Source organism: Carassius auratus, chromosome 30 (genome assembly GCF_003368295.1).
Source record: "Carassius auratus strain Wakin chromosome 30, ASM336829v1, whole genome shotgun sequence".
Taxonomy (NCBI): Eukaryota; Metazoa; Chordata; class Actinopteri; order Cypriniformes; family Cyprinidae; genus Carassius; species Carassius auratus.
The window spans coordinates 22,095,680-22,113,574 of NC_039272.1; the positions used below are offsets into that span (position 1 = coordinate 22,095,680).

Here is a 17,895-nt window from a genome sequence, read left to right on the forward strand (position 1 = left end):
CTGTCTATTTTGCAAGAGCCGAAGGCAATCAGCACACCCCCATGAAGGAACATTCCAGACTGATCCAGAGCCAGTCTGACCAGTCACTAAACCTGCCCAGGTCAGACGGATGAAATGAACAGCCTTTGACCTAATTAGTATTATATTTATTTTGAGCACAAAGGGGTAAGACGGTGGGAATAGATGTTGTTGATTCTTGTGTTTGAATCAAAGTCCAGTTTCTGATGTCTGATGATTACTGGTGAAGTTATGCAAGGTGAAGCGATTACTTCATTTGATTGAATGTACTGTACATAGATTGTGGTCTGAGGACTTTGTCCTTAATGCACCAATATCATGTTTGATAATCAGAACAGCAATAACCAGGCTGATGAGGAAAATGATTAATGTGTCATGTTGAAGGGATCAGTTCAGTAACTGGGAGACGTGAGAATTATCACATTTTAGTATAGAAACATTGAGGGGGAAAAGGTTACTAAAGCACAATACCATTCACAAATCTTAAAACAGCACATTATTGCATTTTTAAAGTCTATTATTTTATTGACAAGCCAAGGCAGGTATATAATTCAGAAAAAAAAAGTAAAAAAAAAAAAAGAAAATTAAAATATATATTACATCTACCATGCACAAAATTACCTTTGGCACACACACGCAAAACGATTTGTATTTACAGTAGTGTTGAATGTTTTTGGCATGTGCAACTGTTGGGCCACATCTTACCCGATTTATATTGCATTGAGATTTCCAAAGTACATTTAGCAGACGCTTTTATCCAAGGCGTCTTAAAATTGAAGAATACAACAACTGATTCATCTAAAGGAGGCAATAAACAGGAATATTACACTTGCTAATACAAAGTTTCAGACATTGTTCAGAATAGCACAAGCCTTGAAAGCTTGAAAGAGGGGGAATAAAGCGGATTAATTTTTCAGATGGATGTAGTAAGGAAGTAATATCATAAAAGATATATATATATATATATATATATATATATATATATATATATATATATATATAGATAGATAGGTAGAAATATTAGCTGTAATTTAACCTTGATGTCATTGTATATCCTAAAATCTAATCTCTCAGCTACTTAACATAGTTCATATATCATCTGTGTCAGAAGAAATACTTCAAATAATAATAGCTCATTGGCTTCTACAGCTGCATGTAACACCAGACATGTTCAATGATTAAAAAAAAAACCTTCCAGCAATTAGTAATGAAGAAGAGATGATGTGTCTTGCTAACCTAAAAACTGGTTCGGGGAAACGATATAAACAATATATGTGCCTGCAGTGATTTACCTTATCAGAGAGATGTTTTGTTTTCTTTGAGAAGTCAGAAATTTAGACAAAAAAAATAAAGTAATTAATAAAAGAAACAAAAGTAATTTAATTCTAATAAATGCTTAACCAATATAGTTTCATAATTATAAGGAAATAAGTCTATATATCTCACAATTAAGATTTTTTTTTCCTTTCTCACTCAAAGACAATTTACACCTCTCAATTATGTTTTTTATTTTTTTATTCCATAAGGTAGTCATATAAAATGAAACCAAACAAATGCATACTTTACTCATAGAGTTAACCCACCCTTACACCTACCCATACCCCCAAACCTGTCCATAACCTGACCTGTATCCCACCTCAATAGCAGCAATCATGTAATATGAATGTAATATGTACACTGTACTTATTTTTTTGATGTGAGTATACATAGTAGTTAAGGCCACTTAATACAGAGTGGGACCGAAGGTAATAAATTTATTGGTATAAAAAGATCTCAAGTTTGGCTTGTGTTATAATAGTGAGGTCCACTGGAAGCCCTGGAGTGAGCAAAACACAGATTACTGGTCAAAGGCTAACGACTATGATCCTATGAGTGTAGTCAGCCATTTAATTCCCAGGTTCATTTGAGTTCTTCTGTTATTCATCATAAAATTTGTTTATATCTTCTTCATACATTTTACTGACGACGGGTCTTTTGAGCTTCATGGTTGGACCTTAGAAAAACAACAACAACAAAAACTTCACATTCACATCTAATAATGTACATCCATGTTTACATAGTTGACTATAATTATGCATATAGGAATGCAGTTAGGCAAATACGTTCTGTAAAGAAACATGTGAGACCTACTGAGACCTACAAATGTTTCTCATAGTTGTAAAAGTACTTCTGCAGTACTTTACAAAAATATTATAATCATGGACTTCCATGTATTAGATACAGTTTGTAAATAAACTCTCTTGTTCTGTTTTATATCCTTGTCTATATGAAGAAATAACACTCACCAAGTTCTCCGCTAGATATGGAGAAGTCTCGTTGAAGGATGGTCCACTTCTGGACTCTCTGGGCGTTGGATGTGGCTTTGGCATTTACGCGGTCTATGCCCTCCTGGATGGCTTTGTAAATGGCTGGTTCTTTTTTGTTAATGATTTCTGAGACTTTACTGGCAATTACACCGTGCTGCCGACAATACTCCACGGCTAATGGTGTCAGTTCATCTATGGGGTCTCCATTGTCATCAACGTTACACTAAAAATTAAAGAAATTTAACAACATTCTGAAAAATGGAGATTAAGCAAATATTTTTTTGATAGCAGATGGTATAAATGTGTCATTTGGTAAAATGGGGACATTTTATGGTCTTGTTAAAATAATATTTAAATTTGTTAAAAATAAATTCACCCTCACCCTCAGCGCATCCAAAGTGGCGAGGTTGTTCCTTCATTGGAAGAGGTTTGGAGAAATGTAGCATTATATCTCTTGCTCACCAATAGATCCTCTGTGAACCTCTAGTAAAATGCTACATTTCTCCAAATCTGTTCAACAAGCTCCTGAGAGTGAGCAAATTTTCTTTTTTTAGTGAACTGTTCCTTTGAGTAAATGTAGACTCACCTTGAGTGTGAGTAGCATAGACAGAAACTTCTTTTTGTCTCCAACCAGCATGACATTACTGATGATTGACACCTCCTCTTTTAGGGCATCCTCAATAGGGACGGGTGGTACATTTTCTCCCCCAGCAGTAATGATTAATTCTGCAAGAATTAAGTAATTAGGTACACATGTATAAACAAATGTTTACAGGTTGTTGCAGTGCAGTTTATGCATTTATCTTAATAAAATTATTTCCTTCACAGTAATACAAGTAATACAAAAATCCCATTCATTTTCTCAATAATGGAACTGACTCATCAACATTTAAAGACAGACCTGTTGTGAGATATAAGGTTGTTAACTCAAGGTACATGTTTTATTATTATTATTATTGAATTAACAGCTAAATGGCTGGTGAAAAACTACCAATTACCCATGATTCTGTAAAAAAAAATCTATACCAATCAGAGAATCACATTTGTACTAAAAGAGCTCCCTAGAGCCTACACACTGCCATAAAGCACTACAATTGACATATGCTCTCAAACTACTGAAGTATTTGTATATGTATACATATTTTGAACATAATCAACCATTTTAAATCACCAGTTTTACATTTATGATCATTTTCATTTGGACTGTTTCGTTCGCAGTATTCCATGTTTCTGTGTTCCATAATGTACACACCATTACACCTTCATCTTTTTTCAGATATTTTTTTCTTCAAGTCAAAGTTTGTAATGTTGTGATTCACCTCATAGCTGGATGATTTGGTTCACTGTTTATCAGAATCAGAATGAGCTTTGTTGCCAGGTGTGTTTTTACACACAAGAAATTTGTCTTAGTGTCAGTAGCTTCGCGTGTGTACAGAAAGTATAACTCTTTAACAGACTTTATTTAAATCCCATGAGAAAAATACCTTCAGAACCAAAAAAAACAAAAAAACAAGCTGACTCTCCATTCTACCTTTTCTACCCTGTATTTCTACCTTTTATTCTGCCAGTGATGAACAGGAAGTCATCTTTGTCATGTTTGCCCAGGTCTCCTGAGTGAAGCCACCCGTCTGTATCCAGTGCCTCCTCAGTCTTTTCTGGCATGTTCAGGTATCCCATAAACACATGCCTCCCCCAGAAACATATCTCACCGGTCCCATCAGTATCTGGCTTGTCTAATTTAGTTTTGCAGCCAGTCAACACCTTACCACAGCTGCAAGAGAACAAAAACTGAATGTCAAATACAACTGTCATCTGCAAACACTGCTAATGTAACCAATGACTTTTAACCAATAAGTGGATGTTTGAAGTCAAGTCCACAATTAGAGTTCATCACATTAATACAAAAAGTTTGGAGGAATGTATCTAACTTTCTTTAAAATCCTCTCCATGTATCGACACTTTTGCCCTAAAGACTTTCTATTTGTTTTGGCTTTTGATCAGAATATTGTGAATGATATGTAGCAGGATGGACAGGGTGAAGTATTATAGTGTTATTTTAACACTGCTATGTATATTCATGCAATTATGGAACTGTTTTAGTTTTACAGCATTTTTGTGTACAGCACTTTTTGTCATGTGGAAAAAGATACCAAAACTAAAACAATCAAACAATGCCTTTTACTCAGTTAAAGGAACAGTTCATCCAAAAGTACAAATTCTGTTAAAAAATTAAAAATTTAAATGTGAAGTGAGTATAGCAACAACAACCTAAAATCTAATAAAACATCTATGTAATTTAAATACAGCAGGAATGTTAATACATAAAGCACATGGTGCCTCTGACCTCATGATGCGATAACCCTCGGCCCAGGAGATGGAGTGAGGTCCAGTGCTCTCGCTCATGCCGTACAGCTCAAAGACAGGGATGTAAAGGCTCATGAAGTACTCCAGTGTGTCTTTGGTGATCGGAGCTGCACCTGTGTAACAGGCCTTACAGCGGTCAAGGCCAAGAGCTTTTCTTACATTCTTGAAAACAAAGGCATTCGCCAACGTGAAGCCCCACGGCACTGAGGAATCACTGTAGAGAAATACAACGAGCTGTGAGACTCTTTCAAGATGATTCACTTTATAACTGAATCCATGGTACTTTTAAATCTCACCCATTCATGGCATTATAGCTAGCTTGAAGTCCGATCCCCTTGGCCCAGTCTGCAATCTTCTTTTTTGTGACAGATGACTTTGCACCGACGGCTTTCATTGCTTCCTGCATTTTTTCCCACACTCGAGGAACTCCCAAGAAGCTCGTGGGACGCACCTCTCTCAGAGTGTTGGCCAGGGAGCCCTACAGTGAGTTTAACAGTTAAAAGATAATAAGTTGTGTTTCATCATTTGTGGAAAAAGTGTCTGCTGAATGAATTAATAAACATTTTTTGAAAAATTAGGCTAATATTTCCAAAAGTAAATAGTGGGAGCATCTTAAAAGCTGGAGTTTTACCTTCAGGGCATCCGGCTCTGCAAAACTGGTTATGCCGGCAAACCTCATGCAGATCCACATGTCTTGAACTTGGGCCGCCACATGACTCAAGGGCAAGTAACTCACAAGTTCTTCCTCAGCCATCTTCAGATTGACCATGCGACCTGCTGCGCTGGCTGTCCAAGTGATCTGGACAGAGGAGGGATGAATATAAGGCACAGCTTATCAAATGTGATGAATTACATTTGGCATTGACATAAGTGCTGAACTTTTCGCTTTATGTGGCACTTTAATTGGCACTCACATTATCATGGCTGAGCATGACCCCTTTGGGATTCCCTGTGGTGCCTGATGTGTAGATTAACGTGCAGCACTCGTTGGCCTTTTGACTGTCTATCAACACATCCAGCTCAGAATCAGGAACATCTGCTCCACACTTCATGAATTCAGCCCACTGAGAGAACATCAAATTGAAGCATATGTCAGGAACACTGCTTGGTTAGTTGGTTAATAGACATACTGGAAATATTATGCTGTTTACTTTTATTTTCCTTGACTGGCTTTTTGTTAAAAAAAAAAAAAAACCCTGTACATTTTGATACTTTCTGGTTTGGGAACAAACAATACTGATCTGTAACTATCAGTGAACCTGCATTATCTGGGTTTACTTACATGTACATGTTTTGTACAAGCTTTTAGCATTCAGATACATTTTTATGTATTATTTGGCAAAAGCTTACCGTATATACGTCTGGTAACTCCTGCTCCAGTTCACCCTTGTACTGAACAATAGCCTTCAAATGTGGCAGCTGATCTCTGACCTGTGAGGAGAGTGAAAGAAAACTGATTCATATTTTATAAGAAGATTCCGTAATATATAATATATATATATGTGTGTGTGTGTGTGTGTGTGTAAATTAGGGCTGTAAGTTGATTAAAATAAATTTGACTGTGAAAATACCCACAAAGATTATTTAAATTTGATTCAACAGAAAGTTGAACTATCTGTAATGTTTTTATTTTCTTTCTTCTAGCTTGTTCATAATAACAGTGTTATCTGAAGGAAGTGCCATGTTTAGTGAAGGTGTAATAGATAAATGATTAAACTTTCTATTTTAACTCACTGTTCTAAGATAGGCCTAATGTTCAGTAATCACATTAGTGTGCAATTACTGTGCATATTACTGTTAATATAATCTATTATAACCAGTATGCTTTTTGGTTTAATTTTTATCTTTCCAACTCCATCTGTTTTATTTTTGAGAACTTGACTTATAACTGTCAATACACTTTTTGTTATTAAAGGTATATAATTATAAGATCTCTCTACTGGCAATTCTGGAACTTTTTATTGCATCACTTCTCGTGTTAATGTCTTTGTGGGATGAATCACCTGTAGCATTAATCATCTACTAAATGAAAGCTGTTCAACTACCTGGAGGATTTTGATCAGTTGTTTGTTGTTTTCCACAACTAGGACATTAGCTTCACAGTTATGAGCGACATAGTGGCAGGCCTCTGGAGAGTTAGTGCTGTAGATTCCAGTGGCCAGTCCCCTGTGACAAAACAAGATGTGCATTTAGAAAACTAGACTATCAGATCTCACGTGCCATCAAAACTTATTTTCCCTTATTCTCCATCAATACCCTGCTAGGATACATCCAACATCGGCTATAAACCATTCAGGAGAATTGAAGCCCAGAATACCAACACCATGGAATCGCTCCAGACCAAGCTAGAGAACACAAAGAGCACAATGACTGAATATGCAAAAGCAATTCACCACCTGAAACTTTGGAACAACAATGAAACTGGAGCTTTAAAAGCTTTGAATCCTTAAAACCTCGAGCCAATAGTTTGATCATTTCACTAATAATACAGGAAAAGTCATTCAAAGGAACTTCCAAAAAACACTTAACTTAAGCAAATACTAATTACACCACTGCACCATTTTTACACGATTCCATGCATGAAGTAAACAGCTTTCAAGTATCGAGTAACAATACATTTCATACACTGTAAAAAATATTTCTGAAAAGCTTTTGAAATTCATTTTTAAAGATGAAAAGATGTGAAGTCGAACCTTCAGAAAGCTTTTGGCAGCCGCTCTTGCATGTTGATAGTACTCCTTATAGGTCAGAGTGATCCATATTCCATCTTTCTTTGCACGGAGGGCAGGATAGTCTCCGTACTTCTGCACTGTAGCCAGGAACATCTGATGGATGGTCATTGGAGGTTCTGAGCCCAGTCCCGAGGTCTCCATCCTCAGTTTGACAGGCTTGTCTCTGGCTGTGCTCCACAGCTCCTGGGCTTGAGCAAGACGCACGTCTCCAGTCATCAATGGTATTGCCGGTTCATCGCCTTCATGATGAGGACAGCAAGGACACACAGGAGACATGATTATATTTGATCATATATAAGTGCTTCTGAAAGGTATTGCAAATTTATAGATGAAGCTGCTGCATGCTAAGCAAGAAAATATCAGTCCGTCTGCCCTTGTGTCCTGTCACATACTCAGAAAAACACTGAGGAACAAACAGCTTTATAAGAGTGCGGAAATAGGTCAGGTTACTGACAGGATTTGGTATGTGTTTCTCACCTATCAGGTTTCACATATATAAAGTTAAAAAAATCTGTATTTATTATTAACTTGTATGGTTTAATTTATTACAAAGAAACAGCAAGTATCACATAAAATTAAACATTACATGAACTTTCATGTGAAGACTGTACCTGTGTTATTCTTCATGACAGGGAATGAACAATGCCCATTCGGTTGGTTTTGAGAGTCATGGAGAGCTACGGTCTGATATTCTTCAGTTTTAACAGAACTAGCAAGAAAGACAAATAAAACTTATTACAGCATATCATCATTTATACATGAGCAAAAAGATAAAATAGATAATAATAAGCAGTACATTATCAAGTACTACAATACTGGAGGTGGACAGCATTGATCAAGTCTACATACCCTTCAGTATCATTTCCAGAGACAGGAACTTCCCTGGAATCACTCTGTGATATACACTCATCGGCAGACATTGCACAGAGTCTTAACATGACAACAAAATAAAATATTATTACAAAACCTTGCTTTACAAAGAAGTGGCCAAATACAATAAAGAAAAAATATCATACAAATGTCTAATATCTTCTATTTAGTCAAAAGTCTCTAACACTAGTGGTTTCAATATGTCATTTATATTTTATACGTAACCCAGCTCTTGGACAATACTAAGCAATATGTGTCAGGGGATAGAGTGTCAGATGATGAACACAGCAAACGAGAGGTTACTGACAATGACCAGCTTTTCACCAACATTATCACGTTAAATAGTCTATGTACAAATGTGCATATCTCTAAATCTAGATTAAACATGAAAGATACATGTGTTTGCTAAGGTTTAGTCAAACAACAAATGTGCATTTGTGAAGTCTGTATGCCATCTAGAGTATGTTGAAGTAATTTGACATTTAAAGTTATATTTCACCCAAAAATGAAAGTTCTGTCATCATGTAAGTTCCACTCCCGTTTCCAAACCTGTATGAGCTTATGCTGAGAACAAAATAAATTATTTTACATTTATTTTTGGTACCCAAACAGTTGACAGTAGACATTGCCATCAATAGTTTTTCCCCCTCAAACAAACTGTTTGGTTACTAATATTCCTCAAAATATCTTTAAAGACATGTTTGTATCAACTTCAGGGTGATTAGATGATGATGATGATGATGATGATGACAGAATTTTCACTTTACGTTGAGTAGAATGGACATTGCCATTTTTTATAATTTATTTTTTTATTTTTTTATCCTGAGAATGATGACTGAAGTTCATAATGACTCCAGAAGTTCATAATCTGACTACTCAAGATTGCGAAAACACAAAGTTCATGATAATTACAACACAAGTGTGGCCACATCATGATCTGTGTCCGAGTGAACTTGTCCTCAGATAAGAAAACACTCTGAGACCGACATAGTTCATTACCGACAAGAACAATGATACTGGCCTCAGTAATCTTGTGAAATAATTTGATGGTGTTGAGAAATTGGATCCTAATCTGTATTTAAAGGTGTGGAAGTTGAGGTGTCAGGTTCAAAATTCATTGATCCATTTATTCACATGGGCAGCTTTTCACAAAACACCATGGTGTTGTTCTACTGAATCAAAACATTATGCATTACAAAAAAATCAGGAAATGTAAATGCACATGCTTATATATATATATATAATATTAATAACTTGATCATACTACAGCAGTTCTATTATCTCTATAATGCATTATTTTCACCAAATTTGGTGACACATGACCACCTGACGACAAAGAATGAGACAAGAGAAACACAATGTACAAAATATATACCATATATACAGTAGACATAATGTCACCCTACATGGGGTAAATCACAGTAGAAATCAATGAGTAACTAAAAACAATGAATGAATGAAATAACAAACAAGATAAATAAGCAAAGTTAAGCATAGTTTCTGCCCACAATCCAGACATTTGAAAAATATGCTACCTTTATATGCCTTCTTTTATGGGAAAAAAAAATAATTAAATAAAATGAAAAATACAATCTACTTTGTGGCAACTAGTCTATATTGAAAATGATCACCCCTACGTTCAATTAAACAACTAATTATTCACCTGAATATTTAACAGAAACCTATGCATTTTACCTCAAGGACTGCAGAAATGTCATTCATATGACGAGTTTGCAAAATTATTTTCTTTATAACATTAAATTTAACTAGTCTACCATTGTTAACAGAGAGTGATAAAGATTGACTTACATGTTCGAACGGGTTTTTCCTGTCAGTGATGTGGGAAATTGTGTGATTTTCAGAGCAGGTGTGAGTGATACAGGTGGAATAACGTGCGTCTACGGTTTCATTCAACCCCATGGCCTCGTGTCACGTGACGCGTGAAGCAGCTGAGAGGACTTTATACTGCTGGTGTCTGCACTTATATTTCCATTATTAAGCAAACGATTTAATCGTCACAGCAATATATATACACTTAAAAAAAAAGATCAAGGATATAATTGTAAACGAAATGTGTTTGGACGGTTTTCTTTTTTAACAATACACCTACATAAGTCTAACATTTTTTACAGCTATTATATAAATATGATGTTTAAATAAAATTTGCGTTCTACAATAACTTCCTATTCAAGTTTTATTGTATGGCATTTGCAAGACATTTCAACAGCAAATTTCAGTATTAATATTAAATCATTCATGTTTGCAGACAAGCTTTTGATATTTCAGGTTATATAGATGAGACAAGTTAAATGAAGAGCTATTTTATTGATCAACACGTTGTTACATTAAGATTGTTACATATGCTCAGAGGTCACAAAGTCTATAATATGAAAGAGACTGGATAAGATAAAGCAAAACTCATTATTGATAAGACACCTGTGGACATTTACTATTTTGCAACCTTGACCTAAAAATAGATAAAATGAACGTTATATTTTTACTACTCTCCAGAAATCCTGGTTTGTTTTGTTAAATTTAGATTTAATCAATATGTATTAAACAAAATTATAAAAGGCTCAAAGTTGTTTAATTAAAGGGTTAAGATTATTATTGTTCTGTATCACCTTTCTTCTTCCAGTCAGCACAGACACGATGTGTTGTACAGTTGCATCTGATGTTTCAGCAAATAGGACGAAAGTTCACTTGATATAAACACTCATGAGTGACCCATAGAAACCAGCCCACTGGCCATCCAGGTCACTCGATCACACCACCATCACCTTCAGCAGTTAACAGATCTACAGGATGACCTCAGCTGAAGCCAAGCCAGGTCTAATACAAGATTTCAGATTGAATGTTTTTATTTCACCACGTCCTGAGATATGTCTTCATGGTATAAACACGCAGCCCTTATTCATGGAACATTGTCAGAAGGAACTGCTGTGTATTTTAAATCATTCACAATATTAATCATATGTAAATGGTCCCATTGTCTTGAATGCAACAATTTATGCAAGAATATTCTTTGCAAGAAATTTGTTCTGCTTTATATTTCATTCATGTATTTCCTGTCCTTCTTTTCAGTATTATTTTTTGCATATGCCAATTATTTAATACCCATTTAGCAAAAAGCTCATATCAACCTGTGAACCTTGCAAAATTTTTATTACCCAGTGATGACAGTAAACAACAGTAAAGGTAACCCAACCCAGCTAAGTGCAGGTTACCCAACAGCTTAGTAACATAAAGTGCAGACGGAAAACCAGTCAAATTCATTTTAATGTAGAAAATTGTTCCCACTCTCTCATTATTTGACAAACATTATTTTTTTTGGTAATCTCCAACACATTTTCTATTTGTATATCAGTTATGCTCGTCTCCTCCAAAAATGTAGAGCATTATTTTTTATTCTGACAGAAGGTCCATCTATCCAGGAGGCCATCTCATTTGCCGTCCTCCGAGAACATGAATGTGAAGGTGATACACGGACTGTGCCCCATTTTTTCCATCATTAATGACTGTAAATAACAATGACAGATAATTAAGCAAATAATACATTCTTTAAACATAATGACATGTTAATATTATAGTGTACTACACTAAATAAACTGCAGATTGCAGTTGCAAGCCTACTGTATTACATTTGATACACATTTCTACAGGCTTTAACTGATCAGCATTATCAAAACTCAATCTACTACTTGCCTTCTGTCATCTGGTTGATAGTTTATACTTTTTAGCAAGTAAAGGCCTTTCAGTATAATTGTAAAAATGTGGACTCTGGGTCATTGTACAGTACATGTGTCTACATGTGTCTTTTCGTAAATTTAATGTATAATAACTTGTTAGTAATATCTAAAAATAAACACTAACTGGACAGAATTGAGATTTACTTGATTATCTATACATCATTGATGTACATCAATATTTATATGTATTTTATGTAAGTATTCTGCTAGACTGTTACAAAAACCTTAATTTACATTACAAGCTAACCAGAATGCTATCTTACCTTTTGACCATATAAATATCATTAACTGCACCATATTTTTTGCATAGTGAGGTGATTTTTCCACCTTGATTATGAGCACCATATTCTTCTACATCATACTATTTGAGCAACTATTTTTTCCTAGTATTATTTTACATGCTACACTTTACAGGATGAAGAGGATAGATGATTAATTGAACCCTTTTCAAACAAAGCATATTTTACTCACCCACTCTGTATCCTTCATCCAGTCCTTCTCTCTTTGCTATGTTTTTGGCCACCATCAAAAGATGACCCAGGAGCTGGAGGAAAATTTCAAGATCTTAGAGATGTGTCATCCTCTGTAATTATTACAGAAATTAATACACTGTGTGTGTGGACAGACAAACCGATGCATCATCCTCGTGTGCTTCACTGATCCTGGGAATGGGGATCCTTGGAATAACCAGGAAATGCACAGGAGCCTGGGGATTAACATCTCTGAAAGCTAGACACTGCAACAACATATATATAATATGTAAACTGATATGCATACTATTCATATTTTTGAACTTTACAAAATAAAATTAAGATAAATAAATCACAATATGTTACTTAGCAATATATTAAGCAAAGGTCCTAAAGGCTTGTGGTCTGTAACTTACCTTGTCATCCTCATAAATGATAACTGCAGGGATAGTTTTGTCAATTATTTTAGAAAATATAGTGGGTTCATGTTTTCCGTATTTCTTGCTGGCTTCCTGAGCCAAGAGAACCTCGTCGCGTGTGGAAGAGCAAAAGGTCTGATACAAACAAACAAACAAAACCTCAGAAACAATATCTCTGAATGTCTAAAACATGTACACAGCAGATTAAGTCTACGGAGATGAAGTCTTCTGCGCACTTTAAATTCACAGACCACACTTAAACTCTAACAGTATGTTTATAAGACAGAACTGAACACCTTCACAGGTAAGACACGCCGTAAATGAAGTCCAAGAGGCAAAAGCTGCCGGGTTAGTAAAATACTGCGAGCTGTCATTGCACTGTTTAAGGACAAACAGCGTCCATATTCTACGGTGATCCTCTCACGTGCTGCTGCTGCGGAGGATTTGTTTACATCCGGTTCTGAAACGTTATGTGATTTTCAAAATAGCAGTCTCATTTGAATTACAGAATAGCTGAAAAGAATTAAAAAAAAACTTAATTATGCATACTTTAGTTTCAAAATTGTTTTTTACTATTTTGAGGTGAGATGTGTCCCTTAACATCTTTGTGAGATTCACAATTCGTGTCCTGATTTAACAAAGCATATTTTCGTTCAAATGCATTTAATGAACAATGAACATACAATTATGCATACAAGTATATAAAAAAGGGACAAGAAAAAAATACAAAAATAAATAAATACATCAATCATATAAAAATATGATTAACGGTATAAAGTGGTGTAATTTCACATAATATATTATTATTTTGTTCCGTAAAATGTGTGTGAAATTGAATGTGAAATATAGTCAATTTTGATCAATTTAAACTTTTTTTTTTTTTTTTAGAATATTCAGTATATTTAGAAAATTCGAGTTTATTTTCCCATAAAAGTTAGAGAGGTCTTGAACACTGAATAGTTTCATTGATACATTTCTGTATAACTGACTAAATACAATGCCAAAAGCAAGATAGTTTCACAGTTTCAGAGCTATTAAAAAATAGACATTTATATTGTTAGCGTTTAGTTTATCCTTATTATTTTTATTTCTGTAAAGAATGGTTTTAGATAAGATATGTGTGTAAGCGCTTGACAAGTTTGCCATCAGTCGATTGCTCTTATTCTCCTCTCACCCGCTCCAGCAGACGGCAGCAGACGAACACACAGTGACACTGAATCACAGAAGAAGAAGAGCTCGATCACGCGGAGGAACATGGCGTCCTGCAGCAGGTTGCCCTTGCATCCTTTCCTCTGCAGTGTGTCAGTACGCCTCGCCTGTAACAGAAATGTCCAGGTTGAGGCTTCCACAGCAAAGAGTTTATATCCACCCATTCTCCCCTCCCGCACCGCGAAAAGTAAATCGGCGAAGCGGCGCGTGGTCACGGAGCATTTCGAGCAGCTGCGCTCGTGCACGGCGCAGGAGAAGATCCGAGCGCTCACTCGCGTTCAGCGCAAGAAGTATGTGATTTACCCACAAACATTTGCTCTCAACGCAGACAGATGGTATCAGCACTATACCAAAACGGCGTTTCTCAACGGCCTGCCCGAGAAGTATGACCCTGCGCCGGCGGTGGATGAGTCCGTGCTGTCTGAGGCGCGAGATGTAGTCTGCAGCTCCATCCTTCAACAACACTGGCATGCGATGAAAGGGAGGACTTTCACCCAGAAAGAGCAAGAACAGCTCGTCTCTCCGTTTCTGAGGAACGCGGTGTGTGGTCTGAAAAACCTCCTGGCCAAAGAAAACCCCGTGCTGAGTCTTTCAAGTTTAGGTGGGTTTGACCTCCATCTCTACACTTTACTGCAACGCAGGTTGCTTATTTAGTAACGTGGCTTCTCTTTATACTGTTTAACGTTTATAATTAGTTTTCTGGTTTTTAATGCATGTGCTTTTTCATTATTATTTGCAGATTTTGACCCTCAGGTCAGCTATTACTGGTTGCGGGCAGAAAGGACTATTCCAGAGGGCCACAGGAGAGGACGGGTCGAGCCCATGAGGTTTCAGATTGAGGACAAACCTCACAGTCAGATCAGGATCCCACATCAGCTTCCCCAGGCAGGACTTTGTTTATGATCAATACAGTTTGTGTAAATAATTTAAATCATATAACCTACAATGTAAAAGTCTGTAGTGATGTTAAGAGGTAATGTCAGCATTCATCGTTTAGGAGAAATAGCATTAATGTGTGATAAATGTGTTAAATAGTGATGTAATGTCTTTCAGTTTGTTCCTCTTGAGGCAGAAATCTCTGCTGAAGTTCCCATTATCACTTTGGCTCCCGACCTGCTGCCCTTGTTCAGGAGACAGTATGACAATAACATCTTCATAGGTTGGTGTGTTTTTAGTATATATGATATTATTTTATTAATATTTTACTTTTACATTTATACGGCCACTTTTCATATTAGTTTTAGCGTTTGTATGTTTATCAGTTTTTTTAGTACTTGTTGCTTATTTAAGCTTATTTTATCTTCGTTCCAGAGACAACAGTTATACTTTTATATTTTTGTTTCGTTTAATTTCATCTAATGTTCATTTTATTTTATTTCTGCTTTATTTTGATTTACCAGAAATGGTTTCTTAATAGTTTTTAATACTTAATAGTTTCAGTCCCAGATTTTTGTCTTTAAATATCCAATGAAGCAACAGATATTTGCAACTCTAAATGCTGATTGGTTGAGCCACAAACGTTTCTGCGCAGTCTGTATAACTGGAGAAAGTTGCTTTGTAACTGTAAAAGACTAAAAAATTAGGCTAATTGACTATTACATTGAAAAAGAAGTGATAACTATTATAAATTAAATGTCATTTGATTATTAATAAAGTAAACGATTTATTGAGCATTGGTGTCTTATCGCTTTGATGTTTCCACTTGTACAGAAGCATCTGATAACGACACTTGTGTTCAATCACTGTAGGGCAATCTTTCTCAATCGGGCCACTATGGGGCCCTGGCCACCTTTCAGGGGGTACCCAATAAATCTTTCATTCAATTTAATCTGTTTATTTAAATGTTTATAAAAACAAAACAAAAAATGTTTATTGACTTGTATTACATCAGAGGTCAATAGCAACGTGCTATCCTTATCATATAGTATATATAGTATTATACAGTTTAAATCCGTGACCTTATTCTGAAAGTATGTGCATGTTGTTTTTTACTCCACAGGTGCCAAACTGGAAGATCCATGCTGCTACGGTCACACACAGTTTCATGTGGTCCCTGAGCGGTTCCGCAGGGACAAAATGAGCAAGAGAGGGTTATCTGATCAGGTGGAGTTGTCCCTGAGGGCCAGCGCTATTGCCAGCCTGTTTGCATGGACAGGGGCGCAAGCTATGTATCAAGGTTGGTGTTTCTGTTATCTTTGGAATTGTCCTGAGCTCAGGTTAAGATCACACTTCAGTTGAATTGATCCATATATATATATATATATATATATATATATATAAATATATATATATAATATAAATATATTTTTTTTTTTTTACAATTATATGGCATTGACATGAACCGGCTCATGCATGCTTCCTTAACTAAATCTGTTTTGATCTGCTCAGGCTTTTGGAGTGAAGAGGATGTGAGCAGGCCATTTGTGTCTCAGGCTGTCATCACAGACGGGCAGTTCTTCTCGTTTTTCTGCTATCAGCTCAATACTCTGGCTTTGAGTCCAAGGGCTGACTGCAATAACAGCAGGAAGAACGTGTGCTGGGGCACAGAAAGCATACAGCTGTATGAGAGAATCACAGACGGAGACATAGTGGGCTTGAACGATACTGTTCTTAGGCTGTTGCTGCAGTTTTTACTGAACAATGCACAGTGTTGAAAATGATGTGATTGTTCTATGTGTTAATAAACATAATATATGGAGCTGCATGTTAATTTTGTTTAACAATCTGTTATAGAAGTTTTTGTTTTAGGTTTAAGTGCCTAAAATAGAACTGAAAATTATGGATGGTTGATGGATCAACAAATCACAGTCATGTATTTAAAGGAATAGTTAACCCAAAAATGAACATTATGTCATCTACTCACCCTCATGTCATAGTATTCTGTAGAAAGTTTTTGAAGCTCAAAATAGGTGGAGTTGGCCATTGCCATTTTGGCAGTGCGTCACCACACGTCAATTGAAAATCAGATCATTAGAAATGGGCAAAAAGTCACCAGGGGCAATCCACCTGTCACTCAAGTGGCCGCGCCCATAATTATACAGAACTTTATGGCTTAATATAATTTAAACGGATGAGTTATAAAAAAAAAAACACCCCCTCACAGTTCTCGTGAAGGGCAAAATTATCTATATAGACCTAAATAATTTTTTGAACCAGGTTGTAAACGAGAGAGAGCGGGAGGTTGTCGCTTGATCCAAGCCCATAAGAATTTTCTTCATGTTTGATACACAAAGTTTTTGTTTTTTTGTAAGTTTGCTCTTTTTGTTCCTTAACTGAAAGTCTAATCAATCAAAAGCTCTCACACATCACAAAGTACATAAATATATGAAAAAGTAATCTGTATGAATCGACGTATTCATTATATCATATGAAGCTATTTAATCCTTCAATAAAGCCTTCAGAAAATATTTTCTTTAATTGACCTTTATTATTAAATTGACTTCCAAAAGGTCATATGAACACTTAAACCTTGACAATAACACTGTCATATATTGAATATATGACAGTGGATATACAAAAATTTAATATAGTGTATATATTTTCATACACTGTCATAGACTCACCTAAAGGATTATTAGGAACACCTGTTCAATTTCTCATTAATGCAATTATCTAATCAACCAATCACATGGCAGTTCCTTCAATGCATTTAGGGGTGTGGTCCTGGTCAAGACAATCTTCTGAACTCCAAACTGAATGTCAGAATGGGAAAGAAAGGTGATTTAAGCAATTTTGAGTGGGAAGGTTGTTGGTGCCAG

General features: G+C 35.7%; 3 protein-coding genes across 3 annotated transcripts; 1 reads left to right on the forward strand and 2 right to left on the reverse strand.

The window, feature by feature from the left end:
* Positions 1–1,527: 1,527 nt before the first annotated feature.
* On the reverse strand, positions 1,528–10,265 carry LOC113049649 (long-chain-fatty-acid--CoA ligase ACSBG2-like). The gene is made up of 15 exons (XM_026212173.1): positions 10,100–10,265; positions 8,270–8,350; positions 8,032–8,129; positions 7,382–7,659; positions 6,945–7,033; positions 6,734–6,854; positions 6,039–6,119; positions 5,603–5,752; positions 5,320–5,487; positions 4,985–5,166; positions 4,669–4,902; positions 3,878–4,095; positions 2,911–3,050; positions 2,304–2,547; positions 1,528–2,011 (listed from the first exon to the last, which is right to left on the reverse strand). Exons 2-15 carry the CDS (start codon positions 8,338–8,340, stop codon positions 1,935–1,937), a joined length of 2,151 nt encoding a protein of 716 aa, XP_026067958.1. The 5' UTR covers positions 8,341–8,350; positions 10,100–10,265; the 3' UTR covers positions 1,528–1,934.
* A 1,285-nt stretch (positions 10,266–11,550) lies between these two features.
* Positions 11,551–13,388, reverse strand: hint2 (histidine triad nucleotide binding protein 2). The gene is made up of 5 exons (XM_026212174.1): positions 13,225–13,388; positions 12,926–13,063; positions 12,671–12,775; positions 12,511–12,583; positions 11,551–11,808 (listed from the first exon to the last, which is right to left on the reverse strand). The coding sequence occupies exons 1-5, from the start codon at positions 13,300–13,302 to the stop codon at positions 11,717–11,719; spliced, it is 486 nt and encodes a 161-aa protein (XP_026067959.1). The 5' UTR covers positions 13,303–13,388; the 3' UTR covers positions 11,551–11,716.
* Positions 13,389–14,112: 724 nt separating this feature from the next.
* Positions 14,113–17,227, forward strand: mrps30 (mitochondrial ribosomal protein S30). Its single transcript, XM_026212175.1, has 5 exons — positions 14,113–14,738; positions 14,877–15,022; positions 15,191–15,296; positions 16,137–16,313; positions 16,526–17,227. Exons 1-5 carry the CDS (start codon positions 14,183–14,185, stop codon positions 16,789–16,791), a joined length of 1,251 nt encoding a protein of 416 aa, XP_026067960.1. The 5' UTR covers positions 14,113–14,182; the 3' UTR covers positions 16,792–17,227.
* The last annotated feature ends 668 nt before the right edge of the window (positions 17,228–17,895 follow it).